This window comes from Uloborus diversus, chromosome 1, assembly GCF_026930045.1.
Source record: "Uloborus diversus isolate 005 chromosome 1, Udiv.v.3.1, whole genome shotgun sequence".
NCBI lineage: Eukaryota > Metazoa > Arthropoda > Arachnida > Araneae > Uloboridae > Uloborus > Uloborus diversus.
This window is the reverse complement of record NC_072731.1, coordinates 230698073-230713428: the sequence shown is the minus strand read 5'-3', so window position 1 is coordinate 230713428 and position 15356 is coordinate 230698073. Positions and strand designations below refer to the sequence as shown.

General features: G+C 31.9%; 1 protein-coding gene across 2 annotated transcripts in view; it reads right to left on the bottom strand.

Moving 5' to 3' along the window:
- Nucleotides 1-15356, bottom strand: part of LOC129234205 (inactive rhomboid protein 1-like) — a 63106-nt gene extending 47750 nt beyond the window's left edge. The window contains exons 1-3 of one of the 2 annotated variants that reach the window (XM_054868127.1): nucleotides 15046-15356; nucleotides 9446-9535; nucleotides 625-877 (exon numbers count right to left, since the gene is read on the bottom strand). In XM_054868127.1, the coding sequence (XP_054724102.1) occupies nucleotides 625-860 (236 nt within the window). In that variant the 5' untranslated portion in view covers nucleotides 861-877; nucleotides 9446-9535; nucleotides 15046-15356. The remainder of the gene's footprint in view (nucleotides 1-624; nucleotides 878-9445; nucleotides 9536-15045) is intronic. The other variant, XM_054868126.1, reaches the window with a different exon arrangement.

Sequence of the window (15356 nt, the reverse complement as noted above, 5' to 3'; positions counted from 1 at the left end):
CTAGGACTAACGGTTGCGAAAATAGAGGTCTTGCAGGTTAAAACAGAACACCCTGTATAGTAAAACTACTGGAATCTGAACATATCTGGAGTCATAGCTTACTATCTGGGAGGAAGAGCTCAAGCTAAAGCTTGACTGTCCAAACTTTTTTGACTCCCAGACCCTGAACAAGTGAATCCAAATTATTTTTACTACAGCATATTTCTTTTTTTCTTGATATATTGATGAGAAAAATTTAACCTTGATCTCCAAATAGTGAAATATCATTTTGTCTGACACAGAAGATTTATCATTTGTTAAAATAAATGATGCATTGTTAAAATCAGATACAAGTATAGAGCATAGTAGCATAGATTACATCGTAAGATATTAAACCTGTCAGTCACCTCTTCAAATTCATTTCTTTATTAGAAACCATAACCTTGTACACTAGTGCGCAATAAACAAAAGTTGAACATTTTTAGACATAATGATCTATATCACATTGTGTGGTGTTTTTAAGATACACTCAAAAATTAAAATCTTTTGAACTACATTTGTGGACATTGGTGCTTTTAGCAACCTTGAAATAACTTCAAATTAATGATACTGACCGTAAGTATCAAGCAAAACCAAAAAACATACTCTTTGACAGTTTTGGACCGTTGCAGGCTTCGTTGAACAAAAGTCCTTCTTCGATCTCGCTGATTCTCCGACATTTCTTTTAATATTCTGGAATGGCCAGAAGCAGAAGAGACATTTCTCTCACCACTCCTTTCGAACAGAGGATTTTCGATTACACCAAGTGCTTGTGAAGAACATTCAGTAGATTTTCGAGAACCAGCTGCATCATGATGAAGACTGGTGGTCCCTGTTTGCATTGTGATGATAGGCGTACCTTTAAAAAAGTCAAACCAAACACACAAGTTAAAGTCTAGGCCAAACACAAAAGAATGATACAGTAGAAGATCATTGCAATTCACATCTTTCTTGGGCCAGATGTCTTGCTTTAAATAGATTTTGGCATTATATAGATCAACTCACAAATTTAGGAATTTTGTTCAGAATGTATCAAAACAAATCAAAATAAACTTTAATTGTAAAGAGTATTAAAGCTCTAACTATGCAATTGAATTATTATTCACAAATAGGGAGAGATGGGGTACGTTGAATTATTTCAATACTATTTATATATTTTATTTATGACTAACAAAAAGCACCTATGGTCCTACAAATCCCGTAATGAAATCACATATTGAGTAAATTTTATTCCAAAGTGTTATTTTAGTAGTAATTTTCTGAGTAATTTTCAGAAAACTGCAGCTTATTTTTTTTTTAATGGGTTTCATTTAGATCACAAAAAAAATTGAACTTTTTTCCTAGAGTAAGTTTAGTTACTTAAGAATACATATAAGTAAACATATAGTATTAGAGTACATATAGTTAGTGAAGAATTACCTATTTTATTTAAAAGAAAAAACAAATATTGTAACAAATTCTGTAAATAGTAATTATTTTTGTGATTAATTTGTTGTAACCTAGCTAAATTTGGTGTTTATTCCATTATCTTTCATCCAAAATTATCTTAGCAACGTAATCTGTAAATAGTTTCTTGTAATGTATATACAACACCCTAACATTCGATTGAAGTTATATGGTTCCCCCCCCCCCCATTTCTGAACCATAAGATTTGTGAATCGAATAAAAAGAAAAAATGAGAAATTTGTAGAACTTTGTAGGATTTTCTAACCATTTCTTTGCTCGGTATAAAATGCTGGGCCTCTTGTGAATAGGGAGTCAGTTTGCTTTCTAACTGTGGAGTCGTTTTGTCGTTTTCAGCGTTGTTCCGCTGGAAGCATGTATTAGCCTTTGCACTCAGTTTTTGCTATGTAAATACGTGTGTTTTACCATTGAGTTTACGGTGTTAATTGATATTTGCGTAATTGCTATGGTTGATTTAGCAGTTGTTAACGATATTTCTTGTACATAGTTGTAAATAAATCTCCTGTGTTTTCTCAAGAATTGTGTTGTCATTTAAAGAAAGTTTGAGGTTGCATTGAACACGTTACAATATTATGAATGTGATGTGACTTGGTATTATGATATGGTTTCACACAATAAAAATTGAAGGTAATTATAATTTTGATATAAGAACAATATACTGGCAATTAAGGAAAATGTTTGCATTTCTAGAAAAAATAGTTACTGATTTCATAATTTAATATAAGGAAGCATGCTAAAGCAAAAGTTAATGCTGCTGTATGATCAAGTGATCGTGTTGGTATCAAGAGTGTACTAGTAGTTGGATTAATGTAGTAGTGTGTTGTTTATTACTAGTTGCATGGGTTGGGTATCTTGAAATATTAAAAGTATATTTAGGTTATTTTCCTTGAAATTTAAAAAAATAATCAAGTAGATTATTTTCTAAAACCACCAGTTTCAACTTTGATGCTTGAAGAGAAGCTAAAAATAAAGGACTGCAATAAGGAATATTTTATGTTGTTCAGTATCACTAACTATAGTTCTCTTCATTTTATCTGTATAAATATTATTGTGAAAAGTTTATACAGCGGGTCCACCTGCTAAATTAAGCCACAAGTCCCCACTGGTATGTTTCACAATCAAAAGAAGATGCATTGACCCTTTTTCTAGCTTCATGCTTTGCATAACAGTTGAATTTTCAAGAATAATCTGGTATTTTTTCAAAATTTAATTAGTCAAAGAATTGTTATGTCTGCAAGGCAGGATTATGGGCTTTTTCAAACTAAAAAACTTGTTTATTTCTGAGAAGTTGTGTGTTTTACAGAGAATTGCATTAAAAAGGTTGGAGTCAAAGGTAACATACTTTTTTTTTCTGCTATTAAATTCTATCCATGATAGTAAGACATTATAATAAAGCTTAAGAGTTCTTGCCAACATGACGATAAACTATAAGAAATTCATCAGAAAACATACTGAAATGCAATAAATGAAATTTTAAACTGAAGAATAAAAATACATACTCTCTTACAGCTTTTAAGTTTTTTTTTTTTTTTTTTAAAAATAATAAAATGATGAAATGACTATAGCACCATTTCATGATCTGTGAAACTAAATTACCACCAATCTGTTCTAGGAATATATTCATAGTTTTTTCTAAAAATTATCAACTTTTTTTTTTTTTTTTTTTTTTTTGTTTATTATAATTACTACAGAATGCATTACATTAAAAACATTTAAATTAAAAATACAAATTGCATTTTGGTTTAAAAATATAAGTGCTTGTATTTTATCATCAATTAATTACTCTTTAATCCATAATTTAAAAAGAATTTTTTGTTAAAATATCGTATGTAAAACATTAAAAACGATTTTTTTAAAATTACCTCTTTTGCTTCTAAATATTAGATATTTAATAGCATTCCTTTCTTTCATTTATAAACGAAATTGAAATTATTTAGTGCTGTGAATTACTTTTTATTACAATATCAACTCTTGCATAAGGATGCAATAGAGTAATTTGCTTTCTTTATGTGAAATACTTTTAAAATGAAAATCTGAGAGAAAAATATTATCAAAAAGGGTCATTAATTATTGAAGCATTACTAATACTGCAGTAAATAAGAATTGAGTGGATTAGACTTTGATAGTTTGTCACTTTTGGACAATTTTAGACAGTTTTAGATAGTAAAAACTACCTAGTTTTATCTAAAAACTGCATGTCCTGTCCAAAATCAGTTTCAGATGTCCAAAAACCCAACCCTGCCCAGGCGGTTCTTTACTTTAGAGACAGCAATAATTTTCATGAATTAAACATTTGACTTCTGATGTCTATTTTAAAATGTATCATCTATCACCTTTGTTATGGACACTTTTTGATCAAAATACTGTGAATTATACAAATACAAATGTGACGACCAGCAACAGGCTCTTGGCCCAACTAGGCTGGTCCTAGTCAATTTATTAGTCCTCAATCAAGATCAATGGCCCTCTTAAAGCTATTTACCCCCCTTGCTCATTACCACCTCTTCTGGTATAAGCTGTTCCAAGTGCCCACAACCCTACTTAAGTAGTAATTTTTCCTTATTTCAAGGTTAGCCTGCGATTTGAATAGCGTAAAATAATGACCTCTCGTTCTGCTTTCGGTGTAAAAATTTAATCCATTAACATCATTCATTTTGATAAATTAAAACATGACAGTGCAGATAGGCTCCAATATTGTAAGGCAAGGCGTAAATTTAAGTATTTGGTACGGATTCAGAAAAGAGAGTTGGAGCAAAGACTGGCAGATAACATAAACAGGAATCCCAAGAGGTTTTTTGCATACGCTAATTCGGGGAAAGTTCGAAATAGTCATATTGGGCCACTGGTTGATGAGCACGGAATTTTAATTCAGGACCATAGTGATATTGCTAATGTTCTTAATAACTTTTTTTTGAGTGTTTTTAACGATAACTGTATCTCAACAGTTGACACCAACAAGACACAAGCTATAGTACAGCTTGAGGACTTTGTATTTTCCAGGGATGACGTTTTAATTCATTTGAAAAAAAATTAAAGAGACTAAGGCTTCGGGATCTGATAATATTTATCCAAAAATTTTAGTTGAATGTGCGGAGGAATTAGCAGATGTAATCGTAAATATTTTCAATGCTTCTTATAACTCGGGGACAGTGCCAGAGGATTGGAAGCTGGCTAACATTACACCGCTCTTCAAGAAAGGGTCTAAAGGGAGTGCGGGAAATTATAGACCTGTGAGTCTAACTTTGGTGGTTTGCAAAATTTTTGAAACATTGATAAAAATTAAGATAGTAAATTTTCTAGAGACTAATAATCTATTGACTAGTTTTCAGTACGGTTTCAGGAAAGGTAAATCTTGTGCAACTAATTTATTACATTTCTATGACAAAGTTACCATGGCTTTGGACAATAAGAAGCCTGTAGATGTTGTTTACATTGATTTTCAAAAAGCTTTCGATAAGGTACCGCATGTTGCTCTACCTAGCAAATTAGCTGATATAGGAATAGGAGGGAAAACTTTCATTTGGGTATAAAACTGGCTGACCGGAAGGAAACAAAAGGTAGTTGTAAGGGGAAATTATTCTAATTGGAGTGAGGTTTTAAGCGGGGTTCCTCAAGGATCAGTGTTAGGGCCTGTTTTGTTCATTGGTTTTATGAACGATATTCACAAAAATATTTCTGGGAACATGAATTGTTTTGCTGATGATGTCAAAGTTATGGGGACTGTAGAAAATGAAGAACAAGCAAAACAGTTGCAAGAGGATCTAAATCATATTACAGAGTGGGCTGATAAATGGGGTATGGCTGTTAATGTTGGGAAATGTCAAGTGCTACATTTAGGGTATGGAAATAAGTGTACAAATTATTATTTGCAAGGTTCAGTCATTAGTCAGGCTGACAAAGTTACTGATCTGGGGGTCTTAATAAGTCAGGATTTAAAGTTTAGCCAACAGTGCAGCATTGCTAGTAACAAGGCCAATAAGATGCTTGGGTTTATCAATAGATCTCTTTCGAACAAATCTAAAGAAGTTCTTCTGCCCTTATATAGAAGTTTGGTAAGACCTCATTTGGAGTATGCTGTTCAGTTTTGGTCTCCTTATCTTAAGAAAGACATTAATGTATTGGAAAGGGTTCAAAGGCGGGCTACAAGGCTAATAAGTGGACTTTCCCACTTAGATTATGATTCCAGGCTTAGAAGGCTAAAAATGTACAGTCTTGAGCAAAGAAGAGACCGAGGGGACATGATTCAGTTGTTTAAATTTATTAAAATGAAAGATGTTACAGGGCTGAAGTTAAGCACTGAAAACAGGACAAGGGGTCATTGTCTTAAGTTATTTAAATCTCAGGCTAACATGGATGTTAGGAAAAATTATTATTTTAGCAGGGTAGTGGAACCTTGGAACAGTTTACCAGAAGAGGTGGTAATGAGCAAGGGAGTAGATAGTTTTAAGAGGGCCATTGATCTTCACTGGGGATTGTAAATTGACTAGGACCAGTCTAGCTGGGCCCAGAGCTTGTTGCTGGTCGTCACTTTTGTATTTTTATTTGTAAAACAAATCAATAAAGATCAATCAATAAATTTAAACAAAAATGAATGGTAAATCGGCCTATTGAGGATTTGTTTTGCTTTGCCCTGATTATCCAGAGCGGAGTGGTCAAAGCTAATACTATAAACAAGGTTATGCTATAGTTAAAAATAATAATAATAGTAGTAGCTTTTATTTGAAGTCTTTTTCAATCTTGATTTTTCACTTTTAACTATACAAATCTAGTGATGTGGATCGGGTAAATACCCAGCGGGTAGGTAAATATTTTTTGGGTATTTACCCAAGGCCTGGGTAAACACCCAAAAACTGGGTACTTAATAAAAAATGCAAAAAAAACGAATGAAATTTTTTTTTTTAATCTAAATATGAAATAATTGGTAAAACTGATATATACATATGTATTACACAGTTTATAATATTTTTTATAGGAAGACTTGATGAAATCATGAAAGAAACATATCGTGAACCAAAGAACCTTTCTTTTCAATGTCATAATTGGAGAAGTATAAGCAATTCATTATGAACTTCAGGATTTCAAAATCAATCTAGGTTAGTCACATCCAAAATGAAAAAAAAAAGGAAGCATGAGGGACGTTTGAAAGAATAAACTGAGAAGTTATTAAGAAACTATGGTGTTATTTATTTTATTGATATTTAAGTGATATCATGGAAAATATAGAAACAGTTTTCACATTAATAAACAAAAAAAAAAAAAAAAAAAAAAATGTGACCCACTTCCCCCAATTAACTCTAATTTGAATTCCGAAACTTTCAATTCAAATTATGTTTTTCGCAATCACGAGTTGCGACAAGACCCTACTGATTAGAGTTATTGTTTCCAGAAATGGCTCCCCCCTCCCAAGCATTCCCTCCTCCTGGGTGCTTACGTGTGTGCGTGTGTGTTCGCTTACGTGTGTACACGTAGGCGTGTGTATGTGTGTAAAGGCGTGCGCGCGTAGGGGAGTGTGTATGAGCATGCGTGTGTGGGACATGGACGCCACCGCCCAGTAAAAGTGGATTCCGGTGGACAGTGCTCAGAACCAGCCGCGCCGTCGCCGGTGGACGGTGGTGCTGCAGTCCTGGTCCAAGCTGAAAAAGGAACCGTAACGTCAAGGACTGTCAAGTGAGAACAATAAGCAATCGTGATTGCTCAAAAAAGAGCAAAATTTTCTTTTCTGTTGCCTTGCTCATTTGCATTTGCTCCATTGTAGGTGGGAAGGTAAATATTTTTTTGGGTATTTATCCGAAGGCAGGATAAATCCCCTAGTAATTGCGCATTTTGCAAAAATTTTTTAGATAGTATTAAAAGGTGACTATTATCTTTTTTAAACATAAACCCTAAAATAAAAGATTAAAAATTTTAAATGAATTTTAAATGTTTATGTATATTATGTGTGTGTGTTTATATATATGTGTGTGTGTGATACAGAATACACCTGAACAATTGAACTAAGTTTGGAGGAAATTTCTGCATAAGATATAAGTAAATAAATTGTAATAATAAATTGAGCGACATTTCGTTACATTTTGATGTCATGCAGGGACATATTACTAGGTTATAAAAGACTAGGACCTTAAAAAATTGATGTTTGCTTTTTTTTGTTACCAGTTAAGCTTTTTTCTTTTTGTAGAATGGCTTTTTATATCTGAAATTTGGCTATCAACATTGATTAGGCATATACAACACATTTAATGTGAATATCATATTAGATTGCTAAGCGGTACAGATGTGATATACCCCCCCCCCCCCCCATTTGGCGACATCCGATTTTTTGCACAAAATTGAAATATTTTTCTCGCCAATGAGGCGATAAATTTTTAAGCATGGCATCCCTGGTGAAACTAACCTGTGGTTGGCAACGCGAAGGCAAACTTGTTCGAACTTGTTTACTTGGGTTCTTGGTTTTACGCAGGAGAGATACGTGTTGTTTTGTGCAATATACCTTACAGGAATGCTTATTTTGTGTTAGTTTAGATTCAGTAGTTGTGTTTTGAAGTAAAAACATTAGAAAATGCCAGTTTCTTCAAACTTGAAGGTTAATTAAAAGTTAACTCCAACGTGGTGTGTATCTGTAACGCGCCATTGTCAGATGATGTTTTGTTTTGGACCGAGTGTGAGGATTTATACCATAAAAAGGTAAGTTCTTTATTTTAGAATTCACATAAAAATTCTCACTTCGGAAATTCTTTGTTTTTTACAAATCCTTGAGGGGTTCTTGTAGCTTTTAACTTTATTTTTACTGTATGTTAATTAATTTTACAAAAATAGTTCGGTTATTTTGTTCTAAAAGTTAATTCTTATCGATGCCACGAATTATTTAGACATTAACGTGCCTCCTTTAGGTACTGAATTTTATGTTAACAATTGAAAGTTCTTTCGGTTGTACTCTTAAAAATGCTGAATTTTATTAATAAATCTGCACAATAATGGTGCATATTTCACACTTAAAACTGTGTCATTATTGTACACTGAACGGAAGGAGCCACCCTTGGGTGTACATACACATGAATAATATACATAAATATACATAACTGTGACCATACTCCGACTGTAATGTATATTAACAGTCGGAGGGATAACCTCTGGCGAGCCAGAGGTCTCATAGTACTTTCGTAATGAGACCGAGGCAGGGCCGGCGAGCCGAGGTCTCATTACGAAAGTACTATGAGACCGAGGGCTTGTATCCCGGAGAAATGATGAAAAAACAATTAATGCATTAATTTCGACTTGTAATTAATACAATAATTTATTTCATTGTATTTTAATATGTTTACAAAAAACCCCGGCCCTGTACATTTTTGAAGCATATATTCGTGATGTTTTTTGTTGTGCTTTTATGTTGTTTTTATATATATTGTGTTCTGAAGTGCTTTGATCATGTTTTTTTATCTGATTTTTTCCTGTTGGCGCTAAAAAAGCATCGCTAAGAACGATGTATGACATATGTCGTCATACATCGTTTTCTTGGCGACGCTTTCTTGGCGCCAACAGGAAAAAGTCGCCAAGGGTGGGGTATATCACATCAGTTCCTGCTAAGCTGTTTCACACAATAATTCTTTAAATATGTGATAAAAATACAATTTTTGGGCAAAAATTTATTGTTTTGTATATGGTTGGTTGTATATATACATAATGGAATACATACAGAAAAGTATTTTAGATGAATATACATTTTTGAAATAAATACCCGGGTATTTACCCATTTTGGGTATTAACCCGGGTATATACCCTGGGTATTTTACCCCTAAAAATAAATACCCGGGTATTTTACATCACTATACAAATCCAAAAAGAAAAAATAACAATAATAATAACAACAACAAAATAATTTAACCCTTGAAGTGGAAGAATTACAGCCTTCTTGATATTAACTTGTTTTAAGCATTAACTTTTAAAAATTTCCCCAGATGTTACTTACATAAAGAACTTTGTGGCTGTACAGCTGCACCTGTTACACAACACAGTCCAGATATCCAACACAAAAATACTTCTCACAAAATGTTGGCACCTGCAAAATTGAATAATATTTGCAACATACAGTAAAATCAATAAAATTAAAAATGAAATGAAAATTGGGCAAGTTTAATTATTTCCAATTAAAAAAAAAATTATGTGTTTCAATATAGATCACTTTAAATAAATCATAGATTAAAATCCAAATGAAATACATTGAAGCACCGTTTAAAACGTTTTTGAAGGGACCGTATGAAAAAAGCGTATAAATGAAAAAACGTATAATAGGTGTGATGCCAATGTGTATTAGACTCTGCAGGGACCAATTTAAAAAATGTGTAATTGATAAAAACCTATAAAAGAGAAACGTATAAACGGTGCTTCACTGTATTTGAAAAAGAAAAAAAAGCATAACTTGACTTTCCGCTTTTATTACACAACAATGTCAAGTCAGACCTATTTTCCACTTTTAATTTTATCTTATTAAACAATAAAATTATACCAGTAGGTTTGATATTTAACCTAAGATTAATAGCATGTTTTTCATCACCCAGGATTTTTTTAAAAACATGTTCGGCTCATTTTTTTTTCTTTTAATTTTAAGCAGGACGTTACTCCAATACTTCTTTTTTTTTTTCTTCTTTCTTATAATTTTAGGCAGAGATTTGCTCCACTCCTTTTTTCTCCAAATTTGCTCCAAAATCGCATCCCATTTTGCTCTAAATGCTTCAGTAATGTGCTCCACACATTGAACCACATTACATTAAAAGCTTCAGCAAAAAAATTAGAGACAAATATTGATGAATATTGAATTTCTTTTGCATTTAAAAGGGAAAACAAATTTTAAGGATCATACTGAAAATATAACTTTTTAAAGACTGTAAAATTAAATGATTTTGCATACAGGAAAACAGATTAAAAACAGAAAGAAATACTTATAACTTTTCTGGAAAATAACGGTAAAATTATTTTAGTATAAGTATTTAACGGGGGAAACCAGTTTATGAGGCAGAAATTTTAGTGTTTTTGTGAATTTTTTCAACAGGGAAGGAATAATTACAATTTGCTCAAACTTGAAGGATCTTTTATTCATTATTGAAGTACACTTCGTAATTTTTTCAAGTCATTTCTGCCAGAAATAGAAGAGTTTGAAGCTGATGTCCATGGATGGTCGCCATCGGAGCATGTTGCTGGTGTGCATTCCTGAAGTCACAATTTTTATCTGTAATCCTTACAATTTTTTTTTATCATTAACAACATATTTTCTCAAAATATGTTGTTAATGTTGTGATCAATGCATCTGCAATTGAAAAGTTCCCTTCTCAAACTAAATCAAGGGCATTAGCATAGGATTTTATTTTTTTAAATGATGAAATGAAGCTTAATTTTTTAGTTTACTTAAATGAATATCATTTAGCAATCACTTAAGTAATTAAAGATGCTTTTAAGTTTTTGCCAGTTTCTGCCGGTTTTTACCGGTTATAACCAGTTTCTGCCACTGGCACGGCAAAAACTAGTTTCTCGCCTAATTCTGGTTAAAAAAATAAAACATTTCATGCTTTTGAGGTGTCTGATCACAAAATTCACGTTCTCTACCATTGTTGTTCACATTTTTTGCATTAAAAATATTTTTAATAATATAATCCCAGAAATAGGTTCGTATAGAGTGTAATTGAATAAAGAAAATTCACACGAAATGTCAGAACAATTGGCCAATAATGTTTAGTGTTAGAATCAGGGCTGGCAAGTTTCTGCCGAGGCGGTTAAAACCACTGGTAGAAACCGGTTAAAACTGGCATGGCAAAAACTACTTTCTGCCACATTTGCGGCAGAAACTGGCAAAAACTCACAAAATAAAAAAAAATTAAATTATTGACATGCAATAGGAAGTGCATGGAAAAAATTATTAACCAAAGCACAATTTAATTAAGATATTACCACAATTTAAAATCAAATGTTACATTGTTTGGACCCTGCAGTTGCTTCTTAGTAAAGGTGGTTTCTAAAATCTAAACAGTTTCTCAATCTAATATGTACAAATGAGAAACTTTAGAATATTCCTTCAACAGAAGAGCTAGCAGGCAATGCATGAAGGAACAAGCAATGTTCGTGAAACTTTCATCGATTATATATATTTTTTTAACTGGTCCACCATGTAGTAACTGGGGTAGTGAGAGAAATTTAACTGGAAAAATAAGTTTCGAGAAATAGGGCCAATTTTTTTTTTTTGCAAAACTGTGACATTAGGTACAAAATCTATCTTAATATTTATTGGCAAGTAAAATTCTGGCATTTTCTTCTTGAAGCACGTGATAATTTCGATCACAAACAATTAAAATGAAGCATATGAGTGAGCAAATTAAAATCAGAAATGCCTTTTAAATTTGTATTTCGCTCCTCTTTCCTGAGCACCTATATGATTTTTCGTCCTTTGTTAGATTAATCCAAACATTACGAGCATCTGCAATTGAAAAGTTCCCTTCTCAAACTAAATCAACGGCATTAGCATAGGATTTTATTTTTTTAAATGATGAAATGAAGCTTAATTTTTTAGTTTACTTAAATGAATATCATTTAGCAATCACTTAAGTAATTAAAGATGCTTTTAAGTTTTTGCCAGTTTCTGCCGGTTTTTACCGGTTATAACCAGTTTCTGCCATTGGCACGGCAAAAACTAGTTTCTGCCGGCAGAAAGCCAACCCTGGTTAGAATGCACACCAGTTGAAAAAAAGTACTTTCGAGAAAAACGCGATTGAAAAAAACTGCTGTGAACATTTTCAAATCTTCAGTTTTTTAAGAGCTCATAGCATTGGAGAACTAAACAGAATTTTGAATTGAAAGTTTGCAACATATTCTTGAATAGTTCTACTAACATTTTATGACATTAAAAAAAATTGATTTTTTGACCTGCCTAAACTGGTTTCCCCCTTTAAGAAAAATGAATTAAAGGTAAAAGAAAATATGATTACATTTTCTTCATATTTTTGTGAAAATGAAATGCTGACATTTTATTAATATGGAACAAATTTTATCAAGATTATTCTCTCCCTCCTCACTCCCTCGACACATGTAAATTTCACTATGAAACTAATAATAGCTAAATTGTGCAACAAGAAGGACAACGATAGAGCAGTTGAAACATAATTTCAATGGCATGAAGTTTTCATGAAATTACTAAGTCTTAAAATTCAAGTTTAAAAAGGGTACTACTGGTAATAGTTTTTTTCCAACAAATTTTTTTATATTTTTAATTAATTCTATAATTACTACCCTCATTAACAATCTTTTGCCATCTAGTGTGCAAAGTTTCAATTTAAGATCGATAAAAATCCAATTGGTTTTGGAGAAAAAGATCTGGTGGACATTTCGGTTATCAGCGAAATTCGCCCCATAAGAAAGAAGTGTTGTAGTGATTGGTTTAAAGAAAAATCAGGTGGTAAAATATCAGGTGAGTTGAGTGGGTGAAGCAATCCACTGCAATTCATTATCTTTTTTTCACTTTATGTATAGTTTGAAATAATCACGTTTCAGCATCACACCTTTTTTCTTAACAATTGCTAAGGGAAAGGGGAAGCATACATAGACTTTTTTTTAATATAACGAAACTTTACTGTGTAATTACTTTAATATTTAAAAGTCTTAATATGTATAGCCTGGAACAAAGGAGAGTCAGTGGGGACATGGTTCAGTTGTTTAAATATATCAAAATTTAAATATTAATGGCTTAGATTTTTGCACGGAAGCAAGCGAGGGATCAGTTTTAAGCTATTCAATACTCCGGCTAATCTGGAAATTAAGAAAAATTACTTTAGTAGGGTTGTGGGCACTTGGAACAGCTAACCAGAAGAGGCTGTAACGATTAAGAGGGTAGATAGCCTTAAGAGGGCCCATTAGCACCCATATGCAAAATTTTAGGGGGGGGGGAGAGGCTCAGATATTTTTCCCATGGTTTAGTAGGATACTTATCCCATGGAAACCAATTTCAGTACAGATTAGAGTTATTAAAATTTGACATTTTTAAAAACATATTCATTGATGGCTGGAAAAGAAATGTTTTTTACATTTTTGCAAAGAAAAAACTACAAAAAGCAAGGAAATTCTAATTTCTATAGGGAGCATGAGCCCCCACTTGCCCCCCCCCCTCATATGGGCGCCCATTAGAGGGGCATTGATCTTTATTGGGGTCTAATAAACTGGACTAGGACCAGCCTAGCTGGGCACGGGGCCTATTGCTGGTCGTCACATTTGTATTTGTAACTATCATAGTTTGGCTCTTCTCATAACTTTAAATTATCTAAACTAAATTAGTTATTCATTCAAATTGTAGCTTCAATCTGATAGTATTCTATTGTTTAAATCTGCAAATCGAAAAAACTAGACTGCTACTAAAAATTCCTTGAGATTTTTTTTTTCATGAACAGCAAAAATCTTTTGAAGCTGATAGAAGAAAATTATTATTCTGATTTTTTTTAATAAAAAAAATGAAATCTTGATTCTTAAAAAAAAGTTAAATAATCAAGTTAAAATTTGTATAAAACACACCCATCTAACGAAACCTTGTAAACCTTTGTTTGAAAACTTTCAATCAGAAACTTTTGATGCAGTAAAGTTTTTTAAAAGCTAAATTTCAGTTATTTTGCTTGAGTTAAAAAAGTAAAGAAAATAACTCTAACAATAATAGAAATTTTTTGCTTTAAGACTTTTAGCGGATTATTTTAATAATGCATTACTTAAATGTTTGTAAACAGCAAAATAGGAGAAATTCTGCCTTCTGATACTTGAATAAAACAATTTGCACAATATTTTGATTTTTCGATATAGCAGGTAAACATGGGAATTTTCAAACTTGCATAAAACAGTTTTAAAAATGACGATGCACAAATGGAATTTAAAAAAAAAAACACTGCTAAAAAATGCACTTTAAAAAATATAATGCATTTTAATCAGTTATGATAATACAGTAGCAAAGTAATTATTACATGTCGTAAGCATTACGCTATAAATTATGTAAAAGATAACCTTATGCCGAAGAAAAGAACGAGTACATCCTAAAAATTATAATGATTTTTTTCTTTTTGAATACATGAAATTTGAATTCGAATAAGATAAGTCGATTATATTTATCAGTGAAACAGTAAAATACATCAACAAACATTATAATCGTCTTCACTGACGACTTGTTGTTGACAAAATGAAAGCAAACATCATTCGTGAAACCTAAATATTAACCATACTTGAAGCGAAAGTTGAATAAATAGGATTTTACATCATATATGAAATGATTTAAATGTCACATTACAGTTCAAACACTAAAAAAATGATGCACAGCGTTGGACTGTTGGCAACATTTGTTTACGTTTCTAAAATCAGTTTATAAACTTTAAAAAATAAGTGAAATATGCTTCAAATGCTCTTCTTTAAACACACAAGTGAATTTTTAAACATGTTCTTAATTAGGAAACATTTTATCGAAAAGACCTACAAATTTTATAATGTAAATAAAAGCCTTCATAACTCGCCCATTATGTCAAAAGTAAGCCTAAAATATTGAACAAATATACTTACATTTATTGTGTGGAATAGCTTGTATCCAACTAACACCTACATTTTAATTTACACTTAGTAAACACACAACGTAAAGTCTTACATGATAAATAATCATATATCCAGCATCTTTACTAATTTCAGTGGGGCGTAATAGTAGTATGTTATGTTTTGATTTTCAGATACATCTAGAGCAAATATTTACATGCTGATGTGAAATACTTATCCAGAACTCATGGAATATGAAATACTTAGCATTATGGACACATAATTCACATTATAATCCAAGAACACTGAAATAAATATTTAATTCACAACACACACACATTTCC